Source organism: Anomaloglossus baeobatrachus, chromosome 8 (genome assembly GCF_048569485.1).
Source record: "Anomaloglossus baeobatrachus isolate aAnoBae1 chromosome 8, aAnoBae1.hap1, whole genome shotgun sequence".
Lineage (NCBI taxonomy): Eukaryota > Metazoa > Chordata > Amphibia > Anura > Aromobatidae > Anomaloglossus > Anomaloglossus baeobatrachus.
The window spans coordinates 71,493,497-71,520,258 of NC_134360.1; the positions used below are offsets into that span (position 1 = coordinate 71,493,497).

The 26,762-nt window shown below is 47.4% G+C and overlaps 1 protein-coding gene across 4 annotated transcripts in view; it reads right to left on the reverse strand.

The window, feature by feature from the left end:
• Positions 1 to 26,762, reverse strand: part of CACNA1I (calcium voltage-gated channel subunit alpha1 I) — a 1,217,075-nt gene that overhangs the window by 81,604 nt on the left and 1,108,709 nt on the right. For all 4 annotated transcript variants that reach the window (XM_075321783.1, XM_075321781.1, XM_075321782.1 and 1 more), the window contains 2 exons: positions 464 to 542; positions 253 to 374 (listed from right to left, as the gene is read on the reverse strand). In XM_075321783.1, the coding sequence (XP_075177898.1) occupies positions 253 to 374; positions 464 to 542 (201 nt within the window). The remainder of the gene's footprint in view (positions 1 to 252; positions 375 to 463; positions 543 to 26,762) is intronic.

The window sequence follows — 26,762 nt, forward strand, 5'->3', positions numbered from 1 at the left end:
AAAGTGTTTTTTGGTCTTGTATATTTTATTCAAGGCTAATATATAAAAATGGACGGCAAGTGGATTACAATACACATGAAAAATTGTCTGGTTTTCTCGATGAAAATCGTAATATGTTTTACAGATTTGTGTGAATTTAGTCTAAGATAAACAGATTTCTGAAAACATTGTGATGTTCCTTTAATTATTTAAGCAATCGAAAGGTGCAATGTGTGGCAAAATATAATACTAGATATAGACATGATGTATTACCTTCATTATACCATTCCAGTTATCTCCAGTAGAAACTTGAAAAAGAGTCAAAAAAGCCATTCCAAAGTTCTCAAAAGTAGCATGTCTACTCATTCCTTCACATGGGTGATCATCATTGCATACTGGAATAGCAAAGTGTGAATGAATATTACTCATGAATGTGATAATTTCTCATTCATTTTTAAAAACAAAACTTCTTTTAATTACTCACTAAGTTTTCCAAACAGCTCTACCCCCAGAGCTGCATAGATGAAGAACAGAAGCATGAAGAGAAGACCCAGGTTTCCCACCTAAAACAACCAAAAGAAAAGAACAATCGACACACAATAATGAGTATATTGATAATAATAAAGTAATATATAAAAGGCAACATCAGTATGTATATATATTTATATATATATATATATATATATATATATATATATATATATATATGTACACACTATCTGTATTAACCACCATTGCCCAGAATAGTAACTAAGTTTCTCTATCTCTCTGTCTCTCTCCAACTTTCCCTCGCCCCCTCTCTCCCATTCTCCCTCTTTCCCTCCCATTCTCCCTGTCTTCCACTTTCCAACTCCTCATCTCTCTCTCTCTATCCTTCTCTCCCACTCCCCCTCTCTATCCACTTCTCTCTCTATCCCACTCCCTAGAGCATAGGAAGCGATATGTTAATGACCCTCTGCTGTGAGCGTTAGCCGAGGGTCATGTGACTGTGATCCAATCTTGCGATAGGGTCACAGCTGCGGAGAAGAGGGAGGGAGGACTTTCTCTCCATCTCCTCCCCAGCCTGTCTCTGCGTATATTGCAGTACATTAGGATGACATATGAGTGCAGTGCGATATTTCAAACATTTCCATAGACTTGTCTGGGGGTGCGTGAGCCAAGACTCGATGCCAAACACAGCATGCTGCAATTCATTCCGCAAGCTGCTATGGCATGAGAACTCAATCGCAGATGGACACTGCCCCATAGTTTTACACTAGAATGAGACCAATCCGATGTTTTATCGGATTGCACTCATCAGTGCATAGCACAAGTGGAACCGAACCCTAAAGGGTGCTTTACATCGCTAGCGATTGCTAGCGATATTGCGAGCAATAGCACCCGCCCCCGTCGTTGGTGCGATATGTGGTGCTCGCTGCCGCAGCGAACATTATCGCTACGGCAGCGTCACACACACATACCTTGTCAGCGACGTCGCTGTGACCGCTGAACAATCCCTTCCTCTAGGGGGAGGTGCGTTCGGCGTCATAGCGATGTCACTGCAGCATCACTAAGCCACCGGCCAATCAAAGCGGAGTGGCGGAGATGAGCGGGACGTAACATCCCGCCCACCTCCTTCCTTCCTCATTGCCGGTGGACGCAGGTAAGGAGATGTTTGTCGCTCCTGCTGTGTCACACATAGCGATGTGTGCTGCCGCAGGAACGACAAACAACATCGTACCTGCAGCAGCACCGATATTAAGGAAAGGAGCGATGTGTCAGTGATCACTGTTTTGAATGATTTTGCGCTCGTTGATCGTCACTCCTTGGTGTCACACGCTGCGATGTCGCTACCGGTGCCGGATGTGCGTCACTAACGACGTGATCCCGACGATATATCGGTAGCGATGTTGCAGCGTGTAAAGCACCCTTAACTGTCAAAACAGCCAATATATTACCTCCCACATCCAAACAGTAAGTAAGCATTTTTTGAGTGAATAACTATAAAATGTGGGGTTAAAATTTCCACTCAAAACATAGTCTATGACATTCCCTGAATCAAATGAGGTGGTTGTGCAAAATTTCAAGATTGCAAATGCCACAGTGGACATACACACATACAAACATACACTCAGTTGTATATATTAGATTTAGTGGCTTGTAAACTTTGTATGTAAGATTTAGTAGCTTTATAAACATATCTTCATTTATAGGGAATCTTTCAACAAGATTTCACAGCCCAAAGTATTTATATGCACATGTACCCCTTTGAAAGAGAAATACAATTAGATGCCCAGTTCTTTCCTCTGTTACTGAGAAATAAGCATTTGAATTAACATGCAAATTAAGCTATAGATCTGAAGCTACCGTCACTCCGGTTCTACTCCTCACCCAGCTCTGACTACTCCTCCGTGCCTTAAAGGCTCTATGATATGTGACTTGAGCCAAAGGAGCTGTCACTCAAACAGTAAGAGGCAGCACAGCGCTGGGCAGAGAATAGAGCTGGAGTGACGGAGGCATCAGATCAAAAACTTAATTTGGATGTCAATTCAAACGCTGATTTCCAGTAACAGAGAAAGGGACTGGCTACGTAATGGTATTGCTGGATTTTTTTTTTAGAGCTGCGAAAATAAACAGTTTGGGGTGGCTGAAATCCTGCCAACAGACGTCCTGCAAAGGGAAAGACTTTTTTAAGTAGTGTCTAGTTTTGGATGACTCCTTGCGCACCACCACTAATCATGATGACAGTCAGGGATTAATATACCGTATATCTTGGACTTTACTGGACTCATATTCATATTCTGCAACATCCAGAATTCTCTAAATTGATAGAAAGCTCATGTACCACATTAAAAGTCAAATGGGTTCATCAGGAGGTCAGGATGCAAATATGGATAAAGCTTAACCAATATTTGATCATGGACTGGACCCAGAATAATATTCAATAATAGTAGTTGCACTCAAGTAAAGGAAAGGAGAAAAAAACAAGAATGTAGATGGTGAATATTGGAATGTGAATATGCATTACTGCTACGAAAACATGAAAAAAAGTCTTTGAAAAATATGAGTTACTTAGCATATAAAGGTGGCCAAATTTACTTGTGACTAGATACCACGTCAAGGTGTAACTCTGAGCCACCTTTATTTGCTAAGTAACTCATATTTTTCAAAGAAATATTTTCATGTTTTCTTACCAGTAATGCATATTCACATTCCAATATTCACTATCTACATTCTTGTTTTTTCTCATGACTCCGGAATGTCTGACTGAAGGCCTTTGACCTTCACCCAACAGCCCCCTACCCCCTAGGGTTCTTATCTAAAATAAACACAAACACTGCGTGACGTTGGATATAAAGGCCACAGCAGCCCCATTTATTAGTAACAGAAACATAAGCCATGTAACAATACAATTCTTCATTGAAGAACCCCCGAAAAAGGAGGGGGGGGGGGGGGGGTACCTGAAGGTTAACCAAAATGTTCCTTGCAACATCAGCCCATCTCCTGACCCTCAGCCGCAACACACCGACTCGAGAGCCCAAGCCAGATGTTGCCCACACTATGTCCCGCTGAGACTCAACCCAGCAAGGACCCGTTTACCAAACAATTGCACCGCTAGAGGTAACCCGCTCCGGCAACTGGGTTCCGTCCTCTCCTCTGTGCAAACCCCCACCTTCAGACACCCCCCTCCTTTCCGCCGCTGCGACAAATACGATCTTCCTCCTTTTCTTCGTTGATGTCGAAACCACAATCAGGGCGGGCGGGCGGGAACGATTACAGTCACTGTCCAGGTAGGAATGGCCCACCCCCCCTCTGACCTGCCCTATATACGACCCCCTATAGCACCACCCCCTGACCAATCACACTGACCCCTGATCCTAGCTGCCCCTTAGCACCACCCCCAAATTTCGCGCCCAAACTGACTTCTCCATTAACCCCTTATTAACCCTATGGCCTGCCATCCCTCCTAGTCATGTAGCCCTCCCTTGAGCCCCTTCGGGGCAGCAGTCCGGGCTCTTCCTTGACTCCGGAATGTCTGACTGAAGGCCTTTGACCTTCACCCAACAGCCCCCTACCCCCTAGGGTTCTTATCTAAAATAAACACAAACACTGCGTGACGTTGGATATAAAGGCCACAGCAGCCCCATTTATTAGTAACAGAAACATAAGCCATGTAACAATACAATTCTTCATTGAAGAAACCCCGAAAAAGGAGGGGGGGGGGTACCTGAAGGTTAACCAAAATGTTCCTTGCAACATCAGCCCATCTCCTGACCCTCAGCCGCAACACACCGACTCGAGAGCCCAAGCCAGATGTTGCCCACACTATGTCCCGCTGAGACTCAACCCAGCAAGGACCCGTTTACCAAACAATTGCACCGCTAGAGGTAACCCGCTCCGGCACTGGGTTCCGTCCTCTCCCCTGTGCAAACCCCCACCTTCAGACACCCCCCTCCTTTCCGCCACCGCGAGTGCGCATGACCCCTTGTGCGCGCGAGTCCTCTCACACCAACAAAGCCTTCTCAACCCCCTCCATCAGCCCTAAGGCCCAAATATCATTTCCCACCGAATTTAAATGGACCCCGTCCCGGCGCAACAAGTCGGCGGACGCCGCTTCCAACTCCGGGTGTCGAACAGAGACACCCCCGACCCGGGAAATGAAACGCCCAATCTCCCGATTCACTTTGCTTCGCGCCCTGTTTACTGCCTCCACCGACCTGGCGTGCCGCCATGCCAGCCGCGCAACCATATCAGACCAGACAATTATTAGACCCGGGTGGGGAAGACAGGAGCCGCAGGCAGTCACACTTTATGTCTTGTATCAGGTCCCTGGAAGCCCGGAGACCCAGGTCATTCCCACCCGCGTGTAGTACTACCACGTCCGGTGCTCTGTCCAACTGTGAATGGTGGCGCCAGGTAGGCAACACCTCACTCCACAGCATGCCCCTGACCCCGATCCATCGCACTGTCGCCTTTTCCCTGGGGACCCCCAACTGACGGCCGTCCGGTCGTATTCCCGCACGAAACGCCCCCCAATACACGTATGAGTGGCCGAGCACCCACACCAACAATGGTAAACCTACAAAACAAAAGGTGACAACACGGAGGAGGAGGGGGGGGGGGCACGTGGAAGAAAAGGGGGTAATGAATACCAAACAAATACCACCCCCGACCCCCCCCCCCACCACCAATATCTCACAACAAGTTCGGCCGGACGTAAGATCTAAACCTGGCCGAGTCCCATCGTCCAATCTTACGGAGAGCCTGCGCGCCCAGACCCCAACGAGCCGCCTGAGTCGCAGCCCCAATCCGAAAGGAATGTGACGCGAACTCAGCCTCGTTGAGACCGCAACACTGCAGGCACCTCCGAAAGATACAGACAAATTGGTAACTGGACAAGGCTGACCCGTCCTGGTGGGACAAAAGGGACCCCGGGCGAGTTCCCCTCACTTCTAAAAACGCCGACAGCCATCTGACAGGGCATTCCGCTAAACCAGGTACACCCCATAGTTCCACCATCCGACCTCTACCCAGCTGGTCCGTCTTTGACCGTCTCAAGCAACACCGTACCACATCCATACCGCATTCCACGTCCTCCAACAACAAACCTCCGTGACTCCTCGTGCTCTCTCACCAGTTCACTAATTCTAAACGCCCCAAAGAAGGCCAAAACAAAAGCGGTCCCAAACAACTGGCATTCATACTCCGAACAGCACACCTGAGGCAAAACCGACAACAGCTTGCCCAGCAGCTCAAAAGATACGGGGCGCCGAAGGTCTCGGCGCGCCCCCGCCCTACGGTAACCCTTCAGCGCCTGGCGCACCCAGAAATCCTTCGTGACATCCTTCCAGCCCAGTAACCTGAAAAAAGAAGCAATGCCCGCCAACCTACCCGCCACAGCCGACCACGAAAGGCCTTCTTCCTTAGCCCTGCCCATCATGAACAAAACTAAATAAACTCTGTCACCTTCAGGTACATCACCTCCCACCTCATCAACCAACTCGAGCCAACGGTCCCACGCTGAATTATAGCTGCGCCACGTACTGGGTGCCACCGAATGTCTGATCAATTCCCAGGCCGGCTGCAAACCAGGTCCCACAACCAGACGGGCCACACGGTCTCCTGCTGCTCCGCGTCCGGCGCCAGCATTCGAAAGCGGTCCCACTGGAAGCGAGATAAAGCATCAGCCACGGAATTCAGCACCCCCGGCACATGTACAGCGCAGACCCAAGTTCAACTCCAGACATTTCAACACCAAATGACGCAAGAGATCCACCACCGGGGGGGAATCAGCTGTCAACTTGTTAACACACTGAACGACCCCCAGGTTGTCACACATGAAACGCACCTTCCTGTCTTTCAAATCCTGTCCCCAAACCTCTATGGCCACGACAATAGGAAAAAGTTCCAACAGGGCCAAATTCCTAGTCAGACCGCAAACCCGCCACGAATCAGGCCACCTGCCGACACACCATCTCCCCCCAAAATATGCGCCAAAACCACTGGATCCCGCCGCGTCCGTATAAAGTACCAACTCCTCATTTGACACCACCTCACGAAGCCACAATGACCGTCCATTATACAGCTGCAAAAAACGGGACCACACTCTCAGGTCCGCCTTGTGCTCCACCTTCAAACGTACAAAATGCAAAGGGTGCAACACACCGGTAGTGGCTTGAGCCAAGCGACGGGAAAAAACTCTTCCCATCGGCAAAATCCTACACGCAAAATTCAACTTTCCCAACAGGGACTGCAAGTCCCGTAAACGAATCTTCTTGGCCTCAATGGCCCCTTGAACGCAACGCCTCAAATCCGCCAGCTTGTCCTCCGGCAAGCGGCACTCCATGGCAACTGTATCCAGCTCGATACCCAGGAATTTCAAAACAGTAACCGGACCCTCCGTTTTTTCAGGCGCCAACGGAACGCCAAAGCGGCGAGCAACCTGCTCCACTGTCCGAAGCAAAAGGGAACACTGCGAGGATCCAGCAGGTCCCATGCACAAAAAGTCGTCCAAGTAATGCAACACTGAATCTAGACCCGCCTCCTCCTTAATTACCCATTCCAAAAAACAACTAAACTTCTCAAAATAGGAACATGAAATTGAACAGCCCATAGGCAAACAACAATCTACATAAAACTTGTCCTCCCACCAACACCCCAACAGGTGAAAACTGTCCGGGTGCACCGGCAACAGGCGGAAGGCCGCTTCCATATCCGTTTTCGCCAAAAGCGAACCACAACCCAACTTCCTTAACCATTCCACCGCCTTATCAAAACGGACATACGATACTGAAACCAGCTCAGGATCAATACCGTCGTTCACCGACCTGCCAGTAGGATAGGACAAATGGTGGATAAGCCGAAACTTGTTAGGTTCCTTTTTCGGGACCAACCCAAACGGGGACACAACCAAGTCCGGCAATGGAGGGGCATCAAAAGGCCCCGCCATCCGTCCTAGTTCCACCTCCTTCTGTAACTTATCCGCAACAATCTCACCATGTAGGCGAGTCGACTGTAAATTTTTCAAACGAATCTCTCCCGTCTTAACCACTGACGGTATCTTGAAACCAAAACTAAAACCTTCACTCAACAATTCCGCCGACACCCGATCCGGGTATCTACTTAGAACCGGCGCCATCCGATCTACCCTCACCGGGGTCCTCCCTTTTTGACGAAGACTCAGCGGCCTTCCCTTTTCCCTTCCGGAAGCACTTGAGGTGACTGTGGGTGCCACCACAGCCCGAACACTCGTGCTTGAATCGGCAGGAGGAGCCAAATCGACATTCCTTTTCATTGAACTGCCAGCAAACGCCCTTTTTGGGCCCCGGCGAGGTGCCAAATGATCCCCCGCCGGTGCCCCCTGGAAAGGACTGCGATGCCGACTTCGGCGCAGCCATCAGCCGCATCCATAGACTAATTTCTTTGTGGTCCCACCGTAAACTGGGTCTGACCGCCTTCCTCTGGCGAAACTGCTCGTCATACCGTAGCCAAGCAGTCCCCCCGTAGGTCCTATACACTTCACAAATAGAATCCAGATAGCAAAAAAGCGCCGAACAGTTATCCGGAGCCTTTTCCCCCACCACACTGGCCAGTATCACAAAGGCCTGCAACCAATTCTGAAAAGTGCGAGGAATAAGGCGATAACGCCGCCGTTCTTCCTCGTCCTTTTTGCTCTCATCCGGTTTAACCCGATCCAGATTAAACTTTTCCAACGGAAGCAATGAGAATATTTCAACATATTCATCCTTCCATATTTTTTCCCTGGTCTCCTGCTTCAGATGCGCCCCCAACGGTCCATCAAAGCAGACATACACTTCCCCTCTCGCCTTGTCATCTAATCGAACAATGTCCACTGCAGCCGCAGCTGCGGCAGCGGGAGCCGCAGCTGCGGCCGCGGGAGCCGCCACCACCGGCTCACCAACCACATTGCCACTAGCAACCCCCCCAGCCGCAGGAGTCACAACCTCCTGCCCCGTCGCTCCCTGCCACACCATGCTAGGGCCCCCCACAGGGGCAAACAAACCCCTGACCAACCTCAACAACTCGGATGCCACACTGCCGTCACCCGTCACCGCATTCATGACCTGCCCACCACTCGGGCCACCAAGCAAACCACCCGTACCACCAACCACATTCACGCCCTGCACGCCATCCATATCACCAGACACACCATCCATAGCCAAACCAGGTGTACGAGAAATAGGAAAAACCGTGGTCTTACCAGGCTGACTCCGAGAAGATCCCGAAACAGCCGTCACATGTCCTCCGCGTCGCACTCCAGCCGTTTCGCCGACCTCCACGATCTGGTCCCCGGTGTCATCCTCCGCGACGTCCTCCTCCAAGGTGGCCTCATCCTCCTCACTGGACCCAGGCCCAGGGAGCTCGCCGTCCGGCAGACTCGACCTTAGGCCCCGTCCGCCCGCAGCACCATCCATCCTCCGCGCCGTCCGCGACGATCCAGACGCTGGCGCCGCCATGTAATCACCGCCTGGGGCATGCCGTCCGGCATCCCCGCGCGCTCCAGCTGACCCCGACGCCGTCCCATCGCTGTCCATCCTCTGTGATCCAAGGCCGGGCCCCGCTGATCGGGCCGTCTCCGTACGGAATCCCCCGCCGGCACTGGGACCCTATGCTCCTGCATAGGCCCCGCTCTGTTCCTGGCCTTTGCTGCCGCTGCCACTGCGGCCTCATCCGTGCCCTGCGATCCCACTGGCCCACGCAACCCAGCTGGCCCCCGTGACCCCGCTGGCACATGCGACCCCGCCTGCCCACGCGACCCCGCCGACCCACGCGACCGCGCCGGCCCACGCGACCGCGGCGGGTCAGGTGACCACGCCGGGTCAGGCAAGCCTGCCGGATCGCGGGGACGCGCCGGGCCGGGTGAGTACGAGGGGTCACATGACCGCGCCAGGTCAGGTGACCGCGCCAGGTCAGGTGACCGCGCCAGGTCAGGTGACCGCGCCGCCCCACGTGACCGCGCCACCCCACGTGACCGCGCCGCCCCACGCGACCGCGGCGGGTCAGGTGAGCGCGCCGGGTCAGGTGAGCCCGCCGGAGCACAAGGGAACGCCGGGCCAGGTGAGCGCAGCGGGTCACGTGACCGCGCTGGGTCAGGTGACCGCGCCGGGTCAGGTGACCGCGCCGGGTCACGCGGCCGCGACGCGCGCGTCACTGCCGTGCGCCGCGAACCGGAAGAGGAGGGGAGGCCGGCCATGTCGCTCACCGCCCCGCTGCCTTGGTGCCCGCGGCCCGACTTCCGGCCGGGGCCTCGCGACGTCCCGGCTCCCGGATCCACCACCGCACGTCCACTTGGGCTCCGTCTCCGCTGCCGGCTCCTCGGCGTCATCTCAGGGCTGAGGCGCTCCGGAGGCCGCGTTCTTCGCTGCCGCTTCGGAGGCAGGGGGGTCCCATCTTCCTCACCGACGCCGGACCATCGCTGCAGCTGTTCGTCCATCCACCGCTGTCCACGCTGCTCCGCCATCCTCTTCATCTGTGCCATGAAGTCCTCCATCTTCGGGATCCAGCCACAACGATTATAGTCACTGTCCAGGTAGGAATGGCCCACCCCCCCTCTGACCTGCCCTATATACGACCCCCTATAGCACCACCCCCTGACCAATCACACTGACCCCTGATCCTAGCTGCCCCTTAGCACCACCCCCAAATTTCGCGCCCAAACTGACTTCTCCATTAACCCCTTATTAACACTATGGCCTGGCATCCCTCCTAGTCATGTAGCCCTCCCTTGAGCCCCTTCGGGGCAGCAGTCCGGGCTCTTCCTTTCCCTTTACTTCAGTGCAACTGCTATTTTGGATATTGTATGTCATGCTCAGTATGCACCAGTTCAGCCTATGAGACTAGGAAGTGCCGGCAATTTTTTCCCAGTTATTTCAGGTGTTTTAAATATTCTTTTGCAGGTTCTATTCTAGCCCATATGAAAGGTCAGTTTGGACAAGAGAGGCATAGCATTTAGAGTAGGACCCAGATGAGAGTTAAGCTCCTTTCACACATAGCAATGCAGCAGCGTTCACGACGGGCGACCTGACCTTATCAGGATCGCTGCTGTGTCATTACATGGTCGCTGGTGAGCTGTCAAACAGGCAGATCTCACCAGCGACCAGTGACCAGCCCCCAGCCAGCAGCGACGCGTGGTAGCGATGCTGCGCTTGGTAACTAAGGTAAATATCGGGTAACCATTACCCGATATTTACCTTGGTTACCAGCGCACACCGCTTAGCGCTGGCTCCCTGCACTCCTAGCCAGAGTACACATCGGGTTAATAAGCAAACCTTTGCTTATTTACCTGGTGTGTAGTCTGGCTACGTGTGCAGGGAGCAGGGAGCCGGCACTGACAGCCTGAGAGCGGTGGTGCTAGTAACTAATGTAAATATCGGGTAACCAAGGAAAGGGCTTCCCTTGGTTACCCGATGTTTACCTTGGTTACAGCTTACCGCAGGCTGCCAGAAGCCGGCTCCCTGCTCGCTTCAGTTCGTCGCTCTCTTGCTGTCACACACAGCGATGTGTGCTTCACAGCGGGAGAGCGACGAGCAAAAAATGAAGCTGGACATTCAGCAATGAGCGGCGACCTCACAGCAGGGGCCAGCTCGTTGCTCGATGTCACACACAGCGACAGTGATGGGACGTCGCTGCAACGTCACAGAAAATGGTGACTTAGCAGCGATGTCGTTGTCGCCGTCTCTGTGTGTGACACCACCTTTACACCTTGACGTTGGTATCTAGGCACAAGTAAATTTGGCCACCTTTATTTGCTAAGTAACTCATATTTTTCAAAGAAATTTTTTCATGTTTTCTTAACAGTAATACGTATTCACATTCCATCTCCATTCTTTTTTTTTCTCCTTCCCTTTACTTGAGTGCAACTGCTATTTTTGAATATTGATTGTCATGTTCAGTATGCACCAGTTCAGAATACGAGATTAGGAAGTGCCGGCAATTTTTTCTAGTTGGACCCAGTACAAATCTCGAAAAAGCTGCAATACCACACATAACCTGATGACAGCTGGGGCACTGTAAAATAAAGAAAGCAGCAATGTTTCATTATTCTGGACAACCCCTTTAAGATTAGATTGTATAAACACTTTATTACCATCAGTGATTGTTGACTACAGATTGTTAGATTGCACTGTTGGCAGGAACTTTAACATGGCCGCGAAAGGATAAATCTGTCACAGTTTGTGTGGTCTACGAAAATAATGAGTTACATCACATGCTTCAAAGTCGTGGGACATCTTGATAAAATAGTCAGACAGGCAAATCATCATCTTCCATGGACTCTGGTGTGCTGCAGGGAACAGATACTAGAGCCAAGCAGCTTCCGTGCCGATAGAGAGTAAATGGCAAGTAGGACTGGAGGGGAGAGAGCGGGGAAAGGTCTATAAATTGGTAAAATACATCAGTGTGTACTGAAGGCCCCAGGAGATTTATCTAACGCATGAGCAGGAATATGAAGTAAAAATCAGCTGGCCTGATGTCGGAGAGGTGATCTGATTTGAAATCAATATCGTTGTTGTCTTTTTCTTGTTCTCTCCTTAATGATCACCTGCCTAAGATTCCCAGGAATAAGGCTCGCTTGGGGCCAACTCATCCATCAGGAGACTGACATAAATCTCATTACACTTTCCGTCATCCACAACTCTTTAAAATGAAATGCATCTGGAGTTTTCATTGTCAATTATGTTGGTGTGGGGAGCCCTGTTCCCTTAGGGGTAAGAGTATGGTTGATTGTAAGCAATCAATAGTAGATGAAGAGGAGTATTGATCTAATAGGTGGCAGCCCTGTTATGATGACATAGCTGAAGTAGGAAAAACGGAAGACAAAGAAGGGAACATGAAAAGGGACTGACAAAATTAAAATCACTACAGATAGTTCTATCACCTATTTATCTATCTAGCATAGGCTATAAGAAATGAACTACTGTACAGCCTAAGCTCTTGAAGGGCCTTAAGGAGACTCCTACAATCAAAGTACATTTTAAAGGGAACCTGTCAGCAGAAATTTTGCACTAAACCTAAAAGATGCCCCCTCTGCAGCTCCTGGGCTGCATTCTAGCAATGTTCCTGTTGTTATTGTGCCCCCTTTGAGACCTAAATAAATACTTTATAAAGTTTTACCTTTTTGTATGCAAAACTTTTTTTATAGTCACGGGGGCGGGCTGTCTTGCGTCCGTTATTCTCCCTCCTGCCGCTTTACGCCGTCCCCCATTGCTCATTTCCATAACTGAGGCTGCCGCCCAGTGCTCCAGAGGTCCCCGAGCATGCCCAGTGCCACTCTCGCGGGACTGAGCACTGTGCACAGTGTGACCGCTGGTGATGTGATTGCGCAGGCGTGAGATTATGGGCGGCTCTGTGATTGTCATCAGCAAGTACCCGCCCATAGTCTCGTGCCCGCGCTTCTCACTCCAAGATGTATTGATTAAATGTCAATCAAAGTTTTGCATAAACTTTGCCGACTGTCATGGTGGCGTTGGGCTCTGGTCAGATTGCAGATTCTAAAACTCCGTCCAATGGTTTCTTTGGTGTCTGGGATCAACACAGGTAGATTAAGGCATCAACCTGCTGTGTGCTGATTCATATTCAGGCTACCAAGAGTTAATCTCTGCTTGTTTGCTTCCTCTTTTGGTCATATGTTGTGGGAACGCCTATCACATGTGCTCCCTTCCTATTTATGCTGGTTGATTCCATCCATTCATGCCAGCTATAGTTTATCTTTTTTGGTCTGTGAAGTGTGGTGTCCCTGACTTTCTGGTGAAAATCGTGCTTATTGCTTAGAGTGGTTGTGGAGTTTACCACTGTTGTTTTGTAGCTTCCTTCCAGCTATTGTTTTTCATCCTGAATCTCTTATTGTCTCTACCTGTGTGTGTGTGTGTGTGTGTGTGTGTGTGTGCTGTGTGACAGAATATCCATTTTCCCTTATCTGTCCTTATCTGTGAGTTTCATCACATTCTTATCTGGTCCATCCCTAGGGGTAGGGGGAATCAGATCAGGACTAGTCAGGAGCAGGGCCAGGAAGGAGACTCAGGCGGGCTTTGCACACTGCGACATCGCAGGTGCGATGTCGGTGGGGTCAAATTGAAAATGACGCACTTCCGGCATCGCATGCGACATCGCAGTGTGTAAAGCCTAGATGATACGATTAACGAGCGCAAAAGCGTCGTAATCGTATCATCGGTGCAGCGTCGGCGTAATTCATAATTACGCTGACGCGACAGTCCGATGTTGTTCCTCGCTCCTGCGGCAGCACACATCGCTGTGTGTGAAGTCGCAGGAGCGAGGAACATCTCCTACCGGCGTCACTGCGGCTTCCGTAGGATATGCGGAAGGAAGGAGGTGGGCAGGATGTTTACATCCTGCTCATCTCCGCCCCTCCGCTCCGATTGGCCGCCTGCCGTGTGACGTCACAGTGACGCCGCACGACCCGCCCCCTTAACAAGGAGGCGGGTCGCCGGCCACAGGGACGTCGCACGGCAGGTGAGTGTGTGTGTGAAGCTGGCGTAGCGATAATTTTCGCTACGCCAGCTATCACCACATATCGCTGCTGCGACGGGGGCGGGGACTATCGCACTCGGCATCGCAGCATCGGCCTGCGATGTCGCAGTGTGCAAAGTGCCCCTTAGACCACTCCACCATCAAGAATATTCCTACGGTTAGAGATAATATAGAGAACCCTATCTTGAGGGACAGCTTAGCAGCCCTGGTTCCTTACTATCCCATAGTCATTGCGACATTAAAATGTACTTTGTTCATGTGATCACCCTTTCTATAATGAGCTTTCCGCCATGTAAGAGAACATTATTGCTTATTTTCTTTTCCTGTGACATCAATGTTTATTAATTATCTCTCTATTGTTCACTGTTATTCCTTTGTTAAATGGCTTCTGCAACAACTTCTATATTAATGGCTTATCCTATGGCTAGGTCATCAATATTACATTGATGGAATTCTGACATCTGGCACCAGTGGGGCTCAATGTTAGCAACAATGGGACTTTAATGTTGTGGAATTTAACAGCACAGCTAATTATTATGTGTAGTGGTTGATGCCAGGTACTTCTGATCCACTTCTATTAATATAAGTCCTCAATATTAAAGACATAGATAAACTCTTTTGTTGTCTCACTGCTATGAAATCACTGGGTCAATTATTTCTGCAATGTGATACTGCGATGTTCATTACTGTTGCGTCCCTTGAATTGGGGAATCTTTGCTTTCATCCTAGCCACTCAGTAATCTCATTGTTTTTATTATCCAGTGGTTGAATATCATTGTGTGTATGTATTATCCATTTTCTGTGATAAATTCATTAGTAGAGATGAGCGAACCGGTCCCGGTTCGGCTCGAGGCCGGTTCGCCGAACGGGGGTCCCGTTCGAGTTCGGTTCGTCGAACGTTCGACGAACCGAACTCGAACGTATAGGCTATAATGGGAGGCAATCACAAACACATAAAAATGCATTATAAATGTACACAAACAGTTAATAAACATTGCCATAACACTTACCGGTCCTCGCGATCCCTTCTGCACTCTGTCTCCTGCCGCTATTCCATCCGATGATCGCTGAATCCTCCCGGTGACCTGCACTGCCAGCAGAGAAGCAGGACCTATCGTGACGTCAAAATAGCCATGTGACCAGTCACGTGGCTATTATCTCATTGGCTACAGACTGGTCACATGACTATGACACGTCATGTAGGACCTGCGAGTGCATCTCTCCGGTACACGGTGCACATATGTGTATCGCCGTGTACCGGCGACATGCTCTAGCACACGGTCGACTCCCCGTTCCGTTAGGGACCGGCTGACACAGCCGGTCATTAACGGAGATCACCGTTGCCATAGCAACGCAGTTAGCGGTGACGTCACCGCTAACCGCGGCTCCGGGAGCACCGTTGCTATGGTAACGCGTCTGTCAGCGTTACCGCTAGCAGCCAGCAGTGATCACTCACGGAGTGAAGGCTGCACGCTGCTTCCCGATTGTAGTGAGCATTGTAGTTAGGATGGAGGTTCCCCAGCCCCAAGTGATGCCCCTCACTACAATCGTCACTACTACTACACTAGAAAGAAAGAAGACAGAAGAGCAGGATCGTGGAGGGCTGACAGGGGGTAATAAAGATGGAGTCTCTAATGTGTCTGTGTATTTATTTCTATTAAAGTATTTTTTCTCTGTGTGGTGTCTTTTTTTAACCCTTTATTGGAGATTCTTAATGGCCGGGTCAAACGTGCCTGACATTAAGAATCTCTGGCTTAATACTGGCTGGTAAAACAAAGCCAGTATTAACTCATGATTACCCAACAAGCCACCCGGCTCCAGGGCTGTTGGAAGAGTTGGATACAGCGCCAGATGATGGCGCTTCTATGAGAGCGCCATTTTCTGGGACGGCTGCGGACTGAAATCCGCAGCAGAGGCGCCCACAAACCTCGGGCTAACCTGTGCTGCGGATTCCAATCCCCAGCTGCCTAGTTGTACCCGGCTGGACACAAAAATAGGGCGAAGCCCACGTCATTTGTTTTTTAATTATTTCATGAAATAAGTGAAATAATTAAAAAAAACGGGCTTCCCTATATTTTTGGTTCCCAGCCGGGTACAAATAGGCAACTGGGGGTTGGAGGCAGCCCGTGGCTGCCAGCTGTACCTGGCTAGCATACAAAAATATGGCGAAGCCCACGTCATTTTTTTGGTGGGCAAAAAACTTCTGCATACAGTCCTGGATGGAGTATGCTGAGCCTTGTAGTTCTGCAGCTGCTGTCTGCTCTTCTCCATACAGACAGACAGCAGCTGCAGAACTACAAGGCTCAGCATACTCCATCCAGGACTGTATGCAGAAGTTTTTTGCCCCCTGAAAAAATTATGTGGCTTCGCCATATTTTTGTATGCTAGCCAGGTACAGCAGGCAGGTACGGCTGCCCCCAACCCCCAGTTGCCTATTTGTACCCGGCTGGGAACCAAAAATAAAGGGAAGCCCTTTTTTTATTATTTCATGAATTTCATGAAATAATTAGAAAACAAATGACGTAGGCTTTGCCCCATTTTTGTGTCCAGCCAGGTACAACTAGGCAGCTGGGATTGGAATCCGCACCACCGGTTGGCCTGAGCTTTCTGGGCCCCACTGCTGCGAATTGCAGTCTGCAGCCACCTCAGAAAATGGCATTTTCATAGAAGCGCCATCTTCTGGCGCTGTATCCAACTCTTCCAGCACCTGCCTGCTATACCTGGCTAGCATACAAAAATATGGCGAAGCTCACGTCCTTTTTTTGTAGCTTTTTGGCAAAAAAAAAAAAATGCTTCCCTGGATTTTCCATTGCCAGTGAAGGTAACACCAAGCAGTGGGGGTTAGCAGCCAGTAGCTGCTTGGATTACCCTTAGCTAGCAATACAAAAAATGCAGTGGGAGCTAACATATATTTTTTTTAATTATTTATTTAAATAACTAAAAATAAAATGGGCTTCCCTGTATTTTGATTGCTGGACATCACAGTGCTGTAAAAATAAATCTTTAAAAAAATGACGTAGCGCTCCGCGGTATTTTTGATTCTCAGCGCAGATAAAGCAGACAGCTATGGGTTGCCACCCCCATCTGCCTGCCGTTACCTTGGTTGGCAATCAAAATACAGGGAAGCCCATTAATTTTTTCTATTTAAAAAATAGTTAAAAAAAAAAAATTACGTTGGGTCCCCCCATTTTTGATAGCCAGCTAGGGTAAAGCAGACGGCTGTAGCCTGAAAACCACAGCTGGCAGCTTTACCGTGGTTGGGGATCCAATGTGGAGGTCCCCTCAGGCTCTTTTTTATAATTATTTTATAAATATTAATAATTACACAATAAAAGTAGGGGACCCCCCAAATTGGATCACCAGCCAAGGTAAAGCGGACAGCTGTGGTCTGGTATTCTCAGGGTGGGAAGGTCCATAGTTATTGGGCCTTCACAGCCTAAAAATAGCAGGCCGCAGGCACCCCAGACGTGGCGCATCCACTAGATGCGCCAATCCTGGCGCTTCACCCCAGCTCATCCCGTGCCCTGGTGCAGTGGCAAACGGGGTAATAAATCGGGTTGATACTAGCTGTAAAGTCACCTGAGATCAAGCCCAGCAGTTTGTGATGTCATGGCGTCTATTAGATACCCAACATCATAAACTGTCAGTACTAACAAAAACAAAAAATCGACAAAAGAAATTTATTTGAAAAAACAGTCCCCAAAACATTTCCTCTTTCACCAATTTATTGTAAGAAAAAAAATAAAGGGGTCCCACGACGACTCTGGACCGTCTAGATTATGGGGGGGAGACACTCAGGGAACGTATCCCCCATTTTCTAGGAGTGCGGACCCTTCATGTGAGGAGTGTGGGTGCAATGAATCTGCACTCACTCTCCCCGGGTCCACAGCAGCAGAGTCCATGTCGTAATGGTTGCTACCAAAGCTGCAATGCCCTGCTCATGAGGTAAGGGCATGCCTAATCAGGAGAACTACTGTAGAGGAAGCTCTGCTCACTGGTATATAGGTGCTCAGAGGTAATAATAGATAAAATTAGTGAGTAACCTCGGCACTCTATATCTCCCAGACTAAGTCAGTAAGTCACAACGGATAGTAATGCAAAATCACTCTTTATTGGTCCGTATTAAGAAAATTTTTTTTTCATAAGCATATATGTTTTTGTCCAAAACAAGTTACAAATGACGTTTCGGCCTGAGCCTTCGTCAGATTGGACTTATCTGCATGTAATCATGAAAAATGACAATAATCAGTATCACATAAGAGTGAGAGAACAATAACATAAACTCGAACAATGTAGAGGTACAATTGGGATGCAGCAAAAAAATTGCAACACAGCAAGAAATGAAACACATGATACAAATGTCATAATACAGTACAAGGACAATATAGTAATGACAAATAAGGGGTCAGAGTAGACTTAGACAGCTCTGGTACGAAAGAGATGTCAATCATAAAGTAACATGTGCAGTAGGTGTAGAGCTACACTATGCATGGCAGAGCTAATGGGTAGACCGACCATAGAAAAAGTAGAGAAAAAGTGGAGACAAAGTGGAGAATAAGTGGAACATAAGAGGAGAAAAAGTGGAGAAAAAGTGGAGAAAAAAGTGGAGAAAAAGTGGAGAAAAAGTGGAGAAAAAGTGGAGAAAAAGTGGAGAAAAAGTGGAGATTAAGAGGAGAAAAAGTGGAGAAAAAAGTGGAGAAAAAGTGGAGAAAAAGTGGAGCATAAGTGGAGAAAAAGTGGAGAAAAAGTGGAGAAAAAGTGGAGCATAAGAGGAGAAAAAGTGGAGAAAAAAGTGGAGAAAAAGTGGAGAAAAAGTGGAGCATAAGAGGAGAAAAAGTGGAGAAAAAGTGGAGAAAAAGTGGAGCATAAGAGGAGAAAAAGTGGAGAAAAAGTGGAGAAAAAGTGGAGCATAAGAGGAGAAAAAGTGGAGATTAAGAGGAGAAAAAGTGGAGCATAAGAGGAGAAAAAGTGGAGAAAAAAGTGGAGAAAAAGTGGAGAAAGTGGAGAAAAAAATGGAGAAAAAGTGGAGAAAAAGTGGAGAAAAAGTGGAGAATAAGAGGAGAAAAAGTGGAGAAAAAGTGGAGAAAAAGTGGAGAATAAGAGGAGAAAAAGTGGAGAATAAGTGGAGAAAAAAATGGAGAAAAAGTGGAGAAAAAGTGGAGAAAAAGTGGAGAAAAAGTGGAGCATAAGAGGAGAAAAAGTGGAGAAAAAGTGGAGAAAAAGTGGAGCATAAGAGGAGAAAAAGTGGAGAAAAAGTGGAGAAAAAGTGGAGCATAAGAGGAGAAAAAGTGGAGAAAAAGTGGAGAAAAAGTGGAGAAAAAGTGGAGCATAAGAGGAGAAAAAGTGGAGAAAAAGTGGAGAAAAAAGTGGAGAAAAAGTGGAGAAAAAGTGGAGAAAAAGTGGAGAAAAAGTGGAGATTAAGAGGAGAAAAAGTGGAGAAAAAGTGGAGAAAAAGTGGAGCATAAGAGGAGAAAAAGTGGAGAAAAAAGTGGAGAAAACGTGGAGAAAACGTGGAGAAAAAGTGGAGCATAAGAGGAGAAAAAGTGGAGAAAAAGTGGAGAAAAAAGTGGAGAAAAAGTGGAGAAAAAGTGGAGAAAACGTGGAGAAAAAGTGGAGAAAAAGTGGAGATTAAGAGGAGAAAAAGTGGAGAAAAAGTGGAGAAAAAGTGGAGCATAAGAGGAGAAAAAGTGGAGAAAAAAGTGGAGAAAACGTGGAGAAAACGTGGAGAAAAAGTGGAGAAAAAGTGGAGAAAAAGTGGAGAAAAAGTGGAGCATAAGAGGAGAAAAAGTGGAGAAAAAAGTGGAGAAAACGTGGAGAAAAAGTGGAGAAAAAGTGGAGCATAAGAGGAGAAAAAGTGGAGATTAAGAGGAGAAAAAGTGGAGAAAAAGTGGAGAAAAAGTGGAGAAAAAGTGGAGAAAAAGTGGAGCATAAGAGGAGAAAAAGTGGAGAAAAAAGTGGAGAAAAAGTGGAGAAAAAGTGGAGAAAAAGTGGAGATTAAGAGGAGAAAAAGTGGAGCATAAGAGGAGAAAAAGTGGAGAAAAAAGTGGAGAAAAAGTGGAGAAAGTGGAGAAAAAGTGGAGAAAAAGTGGAGAAAAAGTGGAGAAAAAGTGGAGAAAAAGTGGAGAATAAGAGGAGAATAAGAGGAGAATAAGAGGAGAAAAAGTGGAGAAAAAGTGGAGAATAAGAGGAGAAAAAGTGGAGAATAAGTGGAGAAAAAAATGGAGAAAAAGTGGAGCATAAGAGGAGAAAAAGTGGAGAAAAAAGTGGAGAAAAAGTGGAGAAAAAGTGGAGAAAAAGTGGAGATTAAGAGGAGAAAAAGTGGAGCATAAGAGGAGAAAAAGTGGAGAAAAAGTGGAGAAAAAGTGGAGAATAAGAGGAGAAAAAGTGGAGAAAAAGTGGAGAAAAAGTGGAGAATAAGAGGAGAAAAAGTGGAGAATAAGTGGAGAAAAAAATGGAGAAAAAGTGGAGAAAAAGTGGAGAAAAAGTGGAGCATAAGAGGAGAAAAAGTGGAGAAAAAGTGGAGAAAAAGTGGAGCATAAGAGGAGAAAAAGTGGAGAAAAAGTGGAGAAAAAAGTGGAGAAAAAGTGGAGAAAAAGTGGAGAAAAAGTGGAGAAAAAGTGGAGAAAAAGTGAAGATTAAGAGGAGAAAAAGTGGAGAAAAAGTGGAGCATAAGAGGAGAAAAAGTGGAGAAAAAAGTGGAGAAAACGTGGAGAAAACGTGGAGAAAAAGTGGAGAAAAAGTGGAGAAAAAGTGGAGAAAAAGTGGAGCATAAGAGGAGAAAAAGTGGAGAAAAAAGTGGAGAAAACGTGGAGAAAAAGTGGAGAAAAAGTGGAGAAAAAGTGGAGCATAAGAGGAGAAAAAGTGGAGATTAAGAGGAGAAAAAGTGGAGAAAAAGTGGAGAAAAAGTGGAGAAAAAGTGGAGAAAAAGTGGAGAAAAAGTGGAGCATAAGAGGAGAAAAAGTGGAGAAAAAAGTGGAGAAAAAGTGGAGAAAAAGTGGAGAAAAAGTGGAGATTAAGAGGAGAAAAAGTGGAGCATAAGAGGAGAAAAAGTGGAGAAAAAAGTGGAGAAAAAAGTGGAGAAAGTGGAGAAAAAAATGGAGAAAAAGTGGAGAAAAAGTGGAGAAAAAGTGGAGAATAAGAGGAGAAAAAGTGGAGAATAAGTGGAGAAAAAAATGGAGAAAAAGTGGAGAAAAAGTGGAGAGAAAGTGGAGAAAAAAATGGAGAAAAAGTGGAACACCCTTTGGTACCTTTCATGTGGCACTAAGGGGTGCTTAGCTTTGTATTTAGCCAAAAAAATGAAAAAAAAATGACATAGGGTTCCCCCTAGTTTTGTAGCCAGCTAGGGTAAAGCAGACGGCTGCAGCCTGCAGACCACAGCTGGCAACCTCACCTTGGCTGGTAATCCAAAACTGAGGGCACCCCACGCTGTTATTTTAAATTAAATAAATAATTTAAAAAAAAAACACGTAGGGGTCCCCCAAAATTGGATCACCAGCCAAGGTAAAGCAGACAGCTGGGGCCTGATATTCTCAGACTAGGGAGGTCCATGGTTATTGGAATCTCCCCAGCCTAAAAATAGCAGGCCGCAGCCGCCCCAGAAGTGGCGCATCCATTAGATGCGCCAATCCTGGTGCTTCGCCCCAGCTCATCCCGCGCCCTGGTGCGGTGGCAAACGGGGTAATATTTGGGGTTAATACCAGATGTGTAATGTCACCTGGCATCAAGCCCTGGGGTTGGTGAGGTCAGGCGTCTATCAGATACCCGACATCACCAACCCAGTCAGTAATAAAAAAAAAATACACGACAAACACATTTTTATTTGAAAAAACACTCCCCAAAACATTCCCTCTTTAACCAATTTATTAGATTGAAAAACAAATCCAGGTCTGGTGTAATCCAAGGGGTTGCCATGACGATGCACACTGTCCCAGTCAATGAAGAGCAGGATGTTCCCCATTGGCTGGGAGAGCAGTGCAGTGACCTGAGCTAACATCAATGGGTCAGCCCAGGTCACTGCAGGGGGGTGACAAGTGCTGCTGTCAGCGAGGTACGTTACCTGCGCTGATCTCCAGCACACTGACAGCCCCTGTCACTGAGGTCAATGACCGGCGCCTTCACATCAAGTATCGCGAGAGGTCCGTGACGTCACCGCCAGTGTCAGTCTCGGGTCGGAAGCGATAGGTGATGTGACAAGCGGCGGCCATGGAGGACAGTGACAGCGCTGAGGTCGGGATGGCGGGACTTCATCACCGCAGGTAAGCCGAGCGAGCGAGCGAGCGGGCGGGCGGGGGGGCGGGCGGGCGTGTGTGTGTGTGTGTGTTTGTGTATGTGTATGTATGTGTACATGCCGCGTGCAGGAGGGGGCGGAGTGAGCTGAGCGGGAAAGTGTGGGCTTCCTGCACGTAACTAAGATAAACATCGGGTTACTAACCACAGCGCTTTGCTTGGATACCCGATGTTTATCTTGGTTACCAGCTTGTGGCAGGCTGCCAGCGATGGCTCCTGCTCACTGTAGCTGTAAAAAGCCCTGCTTTTTGCTGCTAGAACCGTTCTCGAACGTATCTAGAACTATCGAGCTTTTAGCAAAAAGCTCGAGTTCTAGTTCGATCTCGAACAGCCCAAAAATCACTCGAGCCTAGAACTGGAGAACCACGAACCACGAACCGCGCTCAACTCTATTCATTAGCCTTCATACAGATTTCAGAACTTTAAATCATTTCAACCAAAATCCAGATTGAAGCCTTAATGGGCTGAAGTAGTCCTCCATAACAGGTGAAAATGTCTTTTAATCCACATAATCTAATATGTCCAGGATTTTTTCACATTGTCATGCACTCTAAGTTATCATTCACTCTTTTGCAGTGGGTGGTTCCTTTTTATCAACATTCTGCCAGCACTACAGGTGCTTGAACTTCCTATTCCTCACTTCCAAGTATGCAGCGTTCCTATTATGGTCTACTTGATTGTTCGACTAAAAAGCCCAATTGTCACGCATGGACTAGGGAGAGTCCGGCATGAGGCCAAACACACAACTTAAATGGGGAAAACATCATGACAAGACAAGGGGTACACTCGGGACACTTTAACGACGGTGAGCACTAGCGCTAGTGAGAGGGAAGATGGCCACGTCCTCTAATTACTTGCCACTGTACTTGCACTCCAAGCCAGTCCCTAAAAAGGTTCCTCACCTGTTGTTGAGCAAGAACCTGGAGCCCTAAGATGACCCTACAATAGTCCTGGCTAGCGAGTGAGCTGGTGATGGATGCTAGCCTCACTGCTGCACTGCAACAACACACTGGGAAAGGAAGACAAACGGGGGAAAAACAACATCAGACTGCTGCAGTCAGAACCAAGACTGTAGCCACCACAGCAACTACGAAAGAGGGCAACAACATCTCGTTCTTCCTCCAAGACCAGAATCCAAATGAATAAAGAATAACTGGCACCCTCTGCTGGTAGCAGTGGGTATATACATGGACTGGGAGTGGTCAAAACCGGAAACACCAGGGATGGTAAATAGTCTGCTTGCTGTCAAGTTATACTGCCATTAACCCTGCAACTGCCACAGGAAAGGAAAACACTTTTAAATAGCAGAGCCTCACAAGGGAAAGTGAGACTCAAACCCAAAACCTGTCACTAAACTCCTCCAGCAGAGAAAGAATCATGACACCATTTCTCTGTTATGCCTGTACACAGTCTAAAAGGGGGCTTTACATGCAACGACATCACTAACGAGATGTCGTTGGGTTCACGGAATTTGTGACGCACATCTGGCCTCGTTAGCAACGTCGTTGCGTGTGAAACGCACGAACGACCGCTAACGATCAAATTACTCACCTAATCGTTGAGCGTTGACACGTCGTTCTAATCCCAAATATCGTTGCTGTTGCAGGACACAGGTTGTTCATCATTCATGAGGCAGCACACATCGATACGTATGACACCCCAGGAACGAGGAACAACACCGTACCTGCTTCCTCCGGCAACGAGGTGGGCGTGTCTTTCTTTCGGCTGCTCTCCGGCCCTCCACTTCTATTGAACGGCTGCCGTGTTACGTCACTGTGACGCCGCATGAACTGACCCCTTAGAAAAGAGGCTGTTCGCCGGCCACAGCGACGTCACTAGGCAGGTAAGTATGTGTGACGGGTCCTAGCAATGTTGTGCGCCACGAGCAGCGATTTGCCCGTGACGCACAACCGACGTGGGCGGGTGCTTTCACCAGTGACATCGCTAGCAATGTCGCTGCTCGTAAAGCAGCCTTTACTGACAGGGAAGGAGGAGAAGAGTGTCAACCCCCCACAACTTCTTTTAATCGATCCGTGCTGCTACAGATGGATTTCACTTAAAAAAACTACACTTGAAAGACACTTAACATAAAGGAAACACCTTCTGGTCACTTTTCAATGATTTTCTAGCTGAAAATGTATGTTTCTATAGGTACAGAACATAACTTACAGAATGCACATATATGATATAATGGACAAATTATACATAATGTATGAAGAAATCAGAAATACATGTTTTCTAAAACACACAAAACATTTGTAAATAACATATCAAAAAATGATGCTCAGTAGCGGTATCTATCCACTGCAGGATATGAAAGGCAAACTGTGGGACCCGCAGTCTGTACTGTATGGTTATGTTATGTGCCTGATGCCATATTATCAATCATATCGGCATGTTTTACATAATAGCAGAAATAAATACTATTGCAAGTGGGAAAAGTCAAAATACATAATCCATAGCAAGAAATCCATTGTGACACACATTGTCGAATTCCCTTATCGCCTGCTCACACATTGTGAGACATAATTCGGGTTCCTCTGGGGATACACAGTTGCTTTATTAAAACTATTAACACTATTTGGAGCCGGCTGATTGATGCATTTACGCCTGAAGTTCCAATGTTTACTGTATGTTATCACGAAGATTCCGTGGGGCAGATTTATCAACCTAAATTTGTCAAAATTCTGGCACTACTTGGACCTAAAGACTTTCACGGTTTGTATTAATGATATATTTTAGACGCCTTTTGAGACTTACTGAACAAGGGGGTGTGGCATTGCTGAAAGAGGTGTGGCTTTCAGGAAGAAGCAACGCTAGCTAGACAGGAAAAAATCCCCCAAATTGTTTTTTGGGCAAATTTGCTCAACTCAGCCTACAGATTTGATTTGGAATGGAAATGAAATAGAAAATGCCACAAAAAGATGTTTAATACAGTCTTAGTCTGAGATCTCTCCAAAACTCAGAACATAATAAATGTAGAGGAGGGAAGGGGTTAAAAAAATAATAAACATATTCTCACCTGTCCTAAGACCGTCCTTCACCTGTCCTTATATCACAACAGTTCCCAATCCTTTGCACACCAGTTTTTGGATCTTTCGGCACTCCCTTCCGGAGATGAGGGATGATTGTCATCATGTGGTGAAGTGGGGGGGTTGAAGCGCAACGCATGTCATGATATTAATGATATGCCTTGTACCACGCAGTCAAGTGGAAGGGTCAAGCATGTCACTAAGATGCGTTGCCATCTATGTGACCATGTGAAACTAAACAGAGGCCTGAGCACTGGAGAGGGTCACCATTAGATTTGAAAATTGGTGCGCGAAGGAATTGGAGCAACGGCAGCGTAAAGACAAGAGAAAGGGGTTGTCTTAGTACAGAGGAGTAAATGATGTTCATTATTAAGAAGACAGCAAAATGGATGCTGGCTGGACAGTATTTCGCTGGATTCTTTTAAAGTAAGTCACAAAAATTTGAGATTCAATAGAAAGTGAAATTATTGGGAAACTCATAGCAAATTTTGTTATAAATTGATTCGCTCATTGCTAACAGGTAGTGTAGACTAGATAGTTACCATACCGCTTAGATAACTATCAGCCATACGATGATTCAGACAATCATTCGTCTGGTAGCCAACTATCTGGGTGATAGAGCCCATCGCCAGACATGGATGTTGGCTTGTCTCTCAGAGACAATGTGATCGTCAGTCAGTCCGAAATTGGACTGAAATTGGACTGATATTTTACCCGACAATTAATTGTCTGGAGCTTCCATACACTGTTGGCTGAACCCACCGATATTGGCAGGTTTGACTAACATTAGTCCAATGTGTTTGGGGGCTAAAAGGTGCACAAGATTTATCAAAAAGATAAATCTGCCACATTTTAAGACTTGCCAATATAAGATGGGATTTTGGTTGTTTCCGGCCTATTACCCAACATATCACCTACTTCCTTAGGTGCATACAAAATAAACACAACTGCCATGACTTGGATAAAATGGCTACAGCGGCATTTTATTAAATATTTCACACAAAACCAGAGTGCCCACAACAATATAAACATAAAAATAAAATAGCTTTAAACAGTTACTAGATCTAGTCCAGAGACAAAATCCATAACCTTATAAATTTCCATGGCCTCATCGCACCAGCACAGGGAAAAAGATATTAATATCCCATAATTAATATCCTTGAACTTCGCAGGACTTATGCCAACTAATTACATTGCTGTAAGAGAAGCCACTATTCCCCAACAGTGCCTTCCCACCGATTGGCATGAACAAATAACCAGCCTCTGAACCAAACCTATCCTCCTGCCACAGGTCTGGCCATTTGAAACCTTAAGAGGCCTTGACCCACCACACCTCCAAGGTTTGCTCAATACTGTCCCTCAAACAAAACATCCACATATCAGTGCCAGTAGCCTTAAGATGGACGCCATTAAACCATAAATACTCTCTAATTAATCTTCAATTCTTTATGACTCACCACCATTCCGTCATTTTTGGCA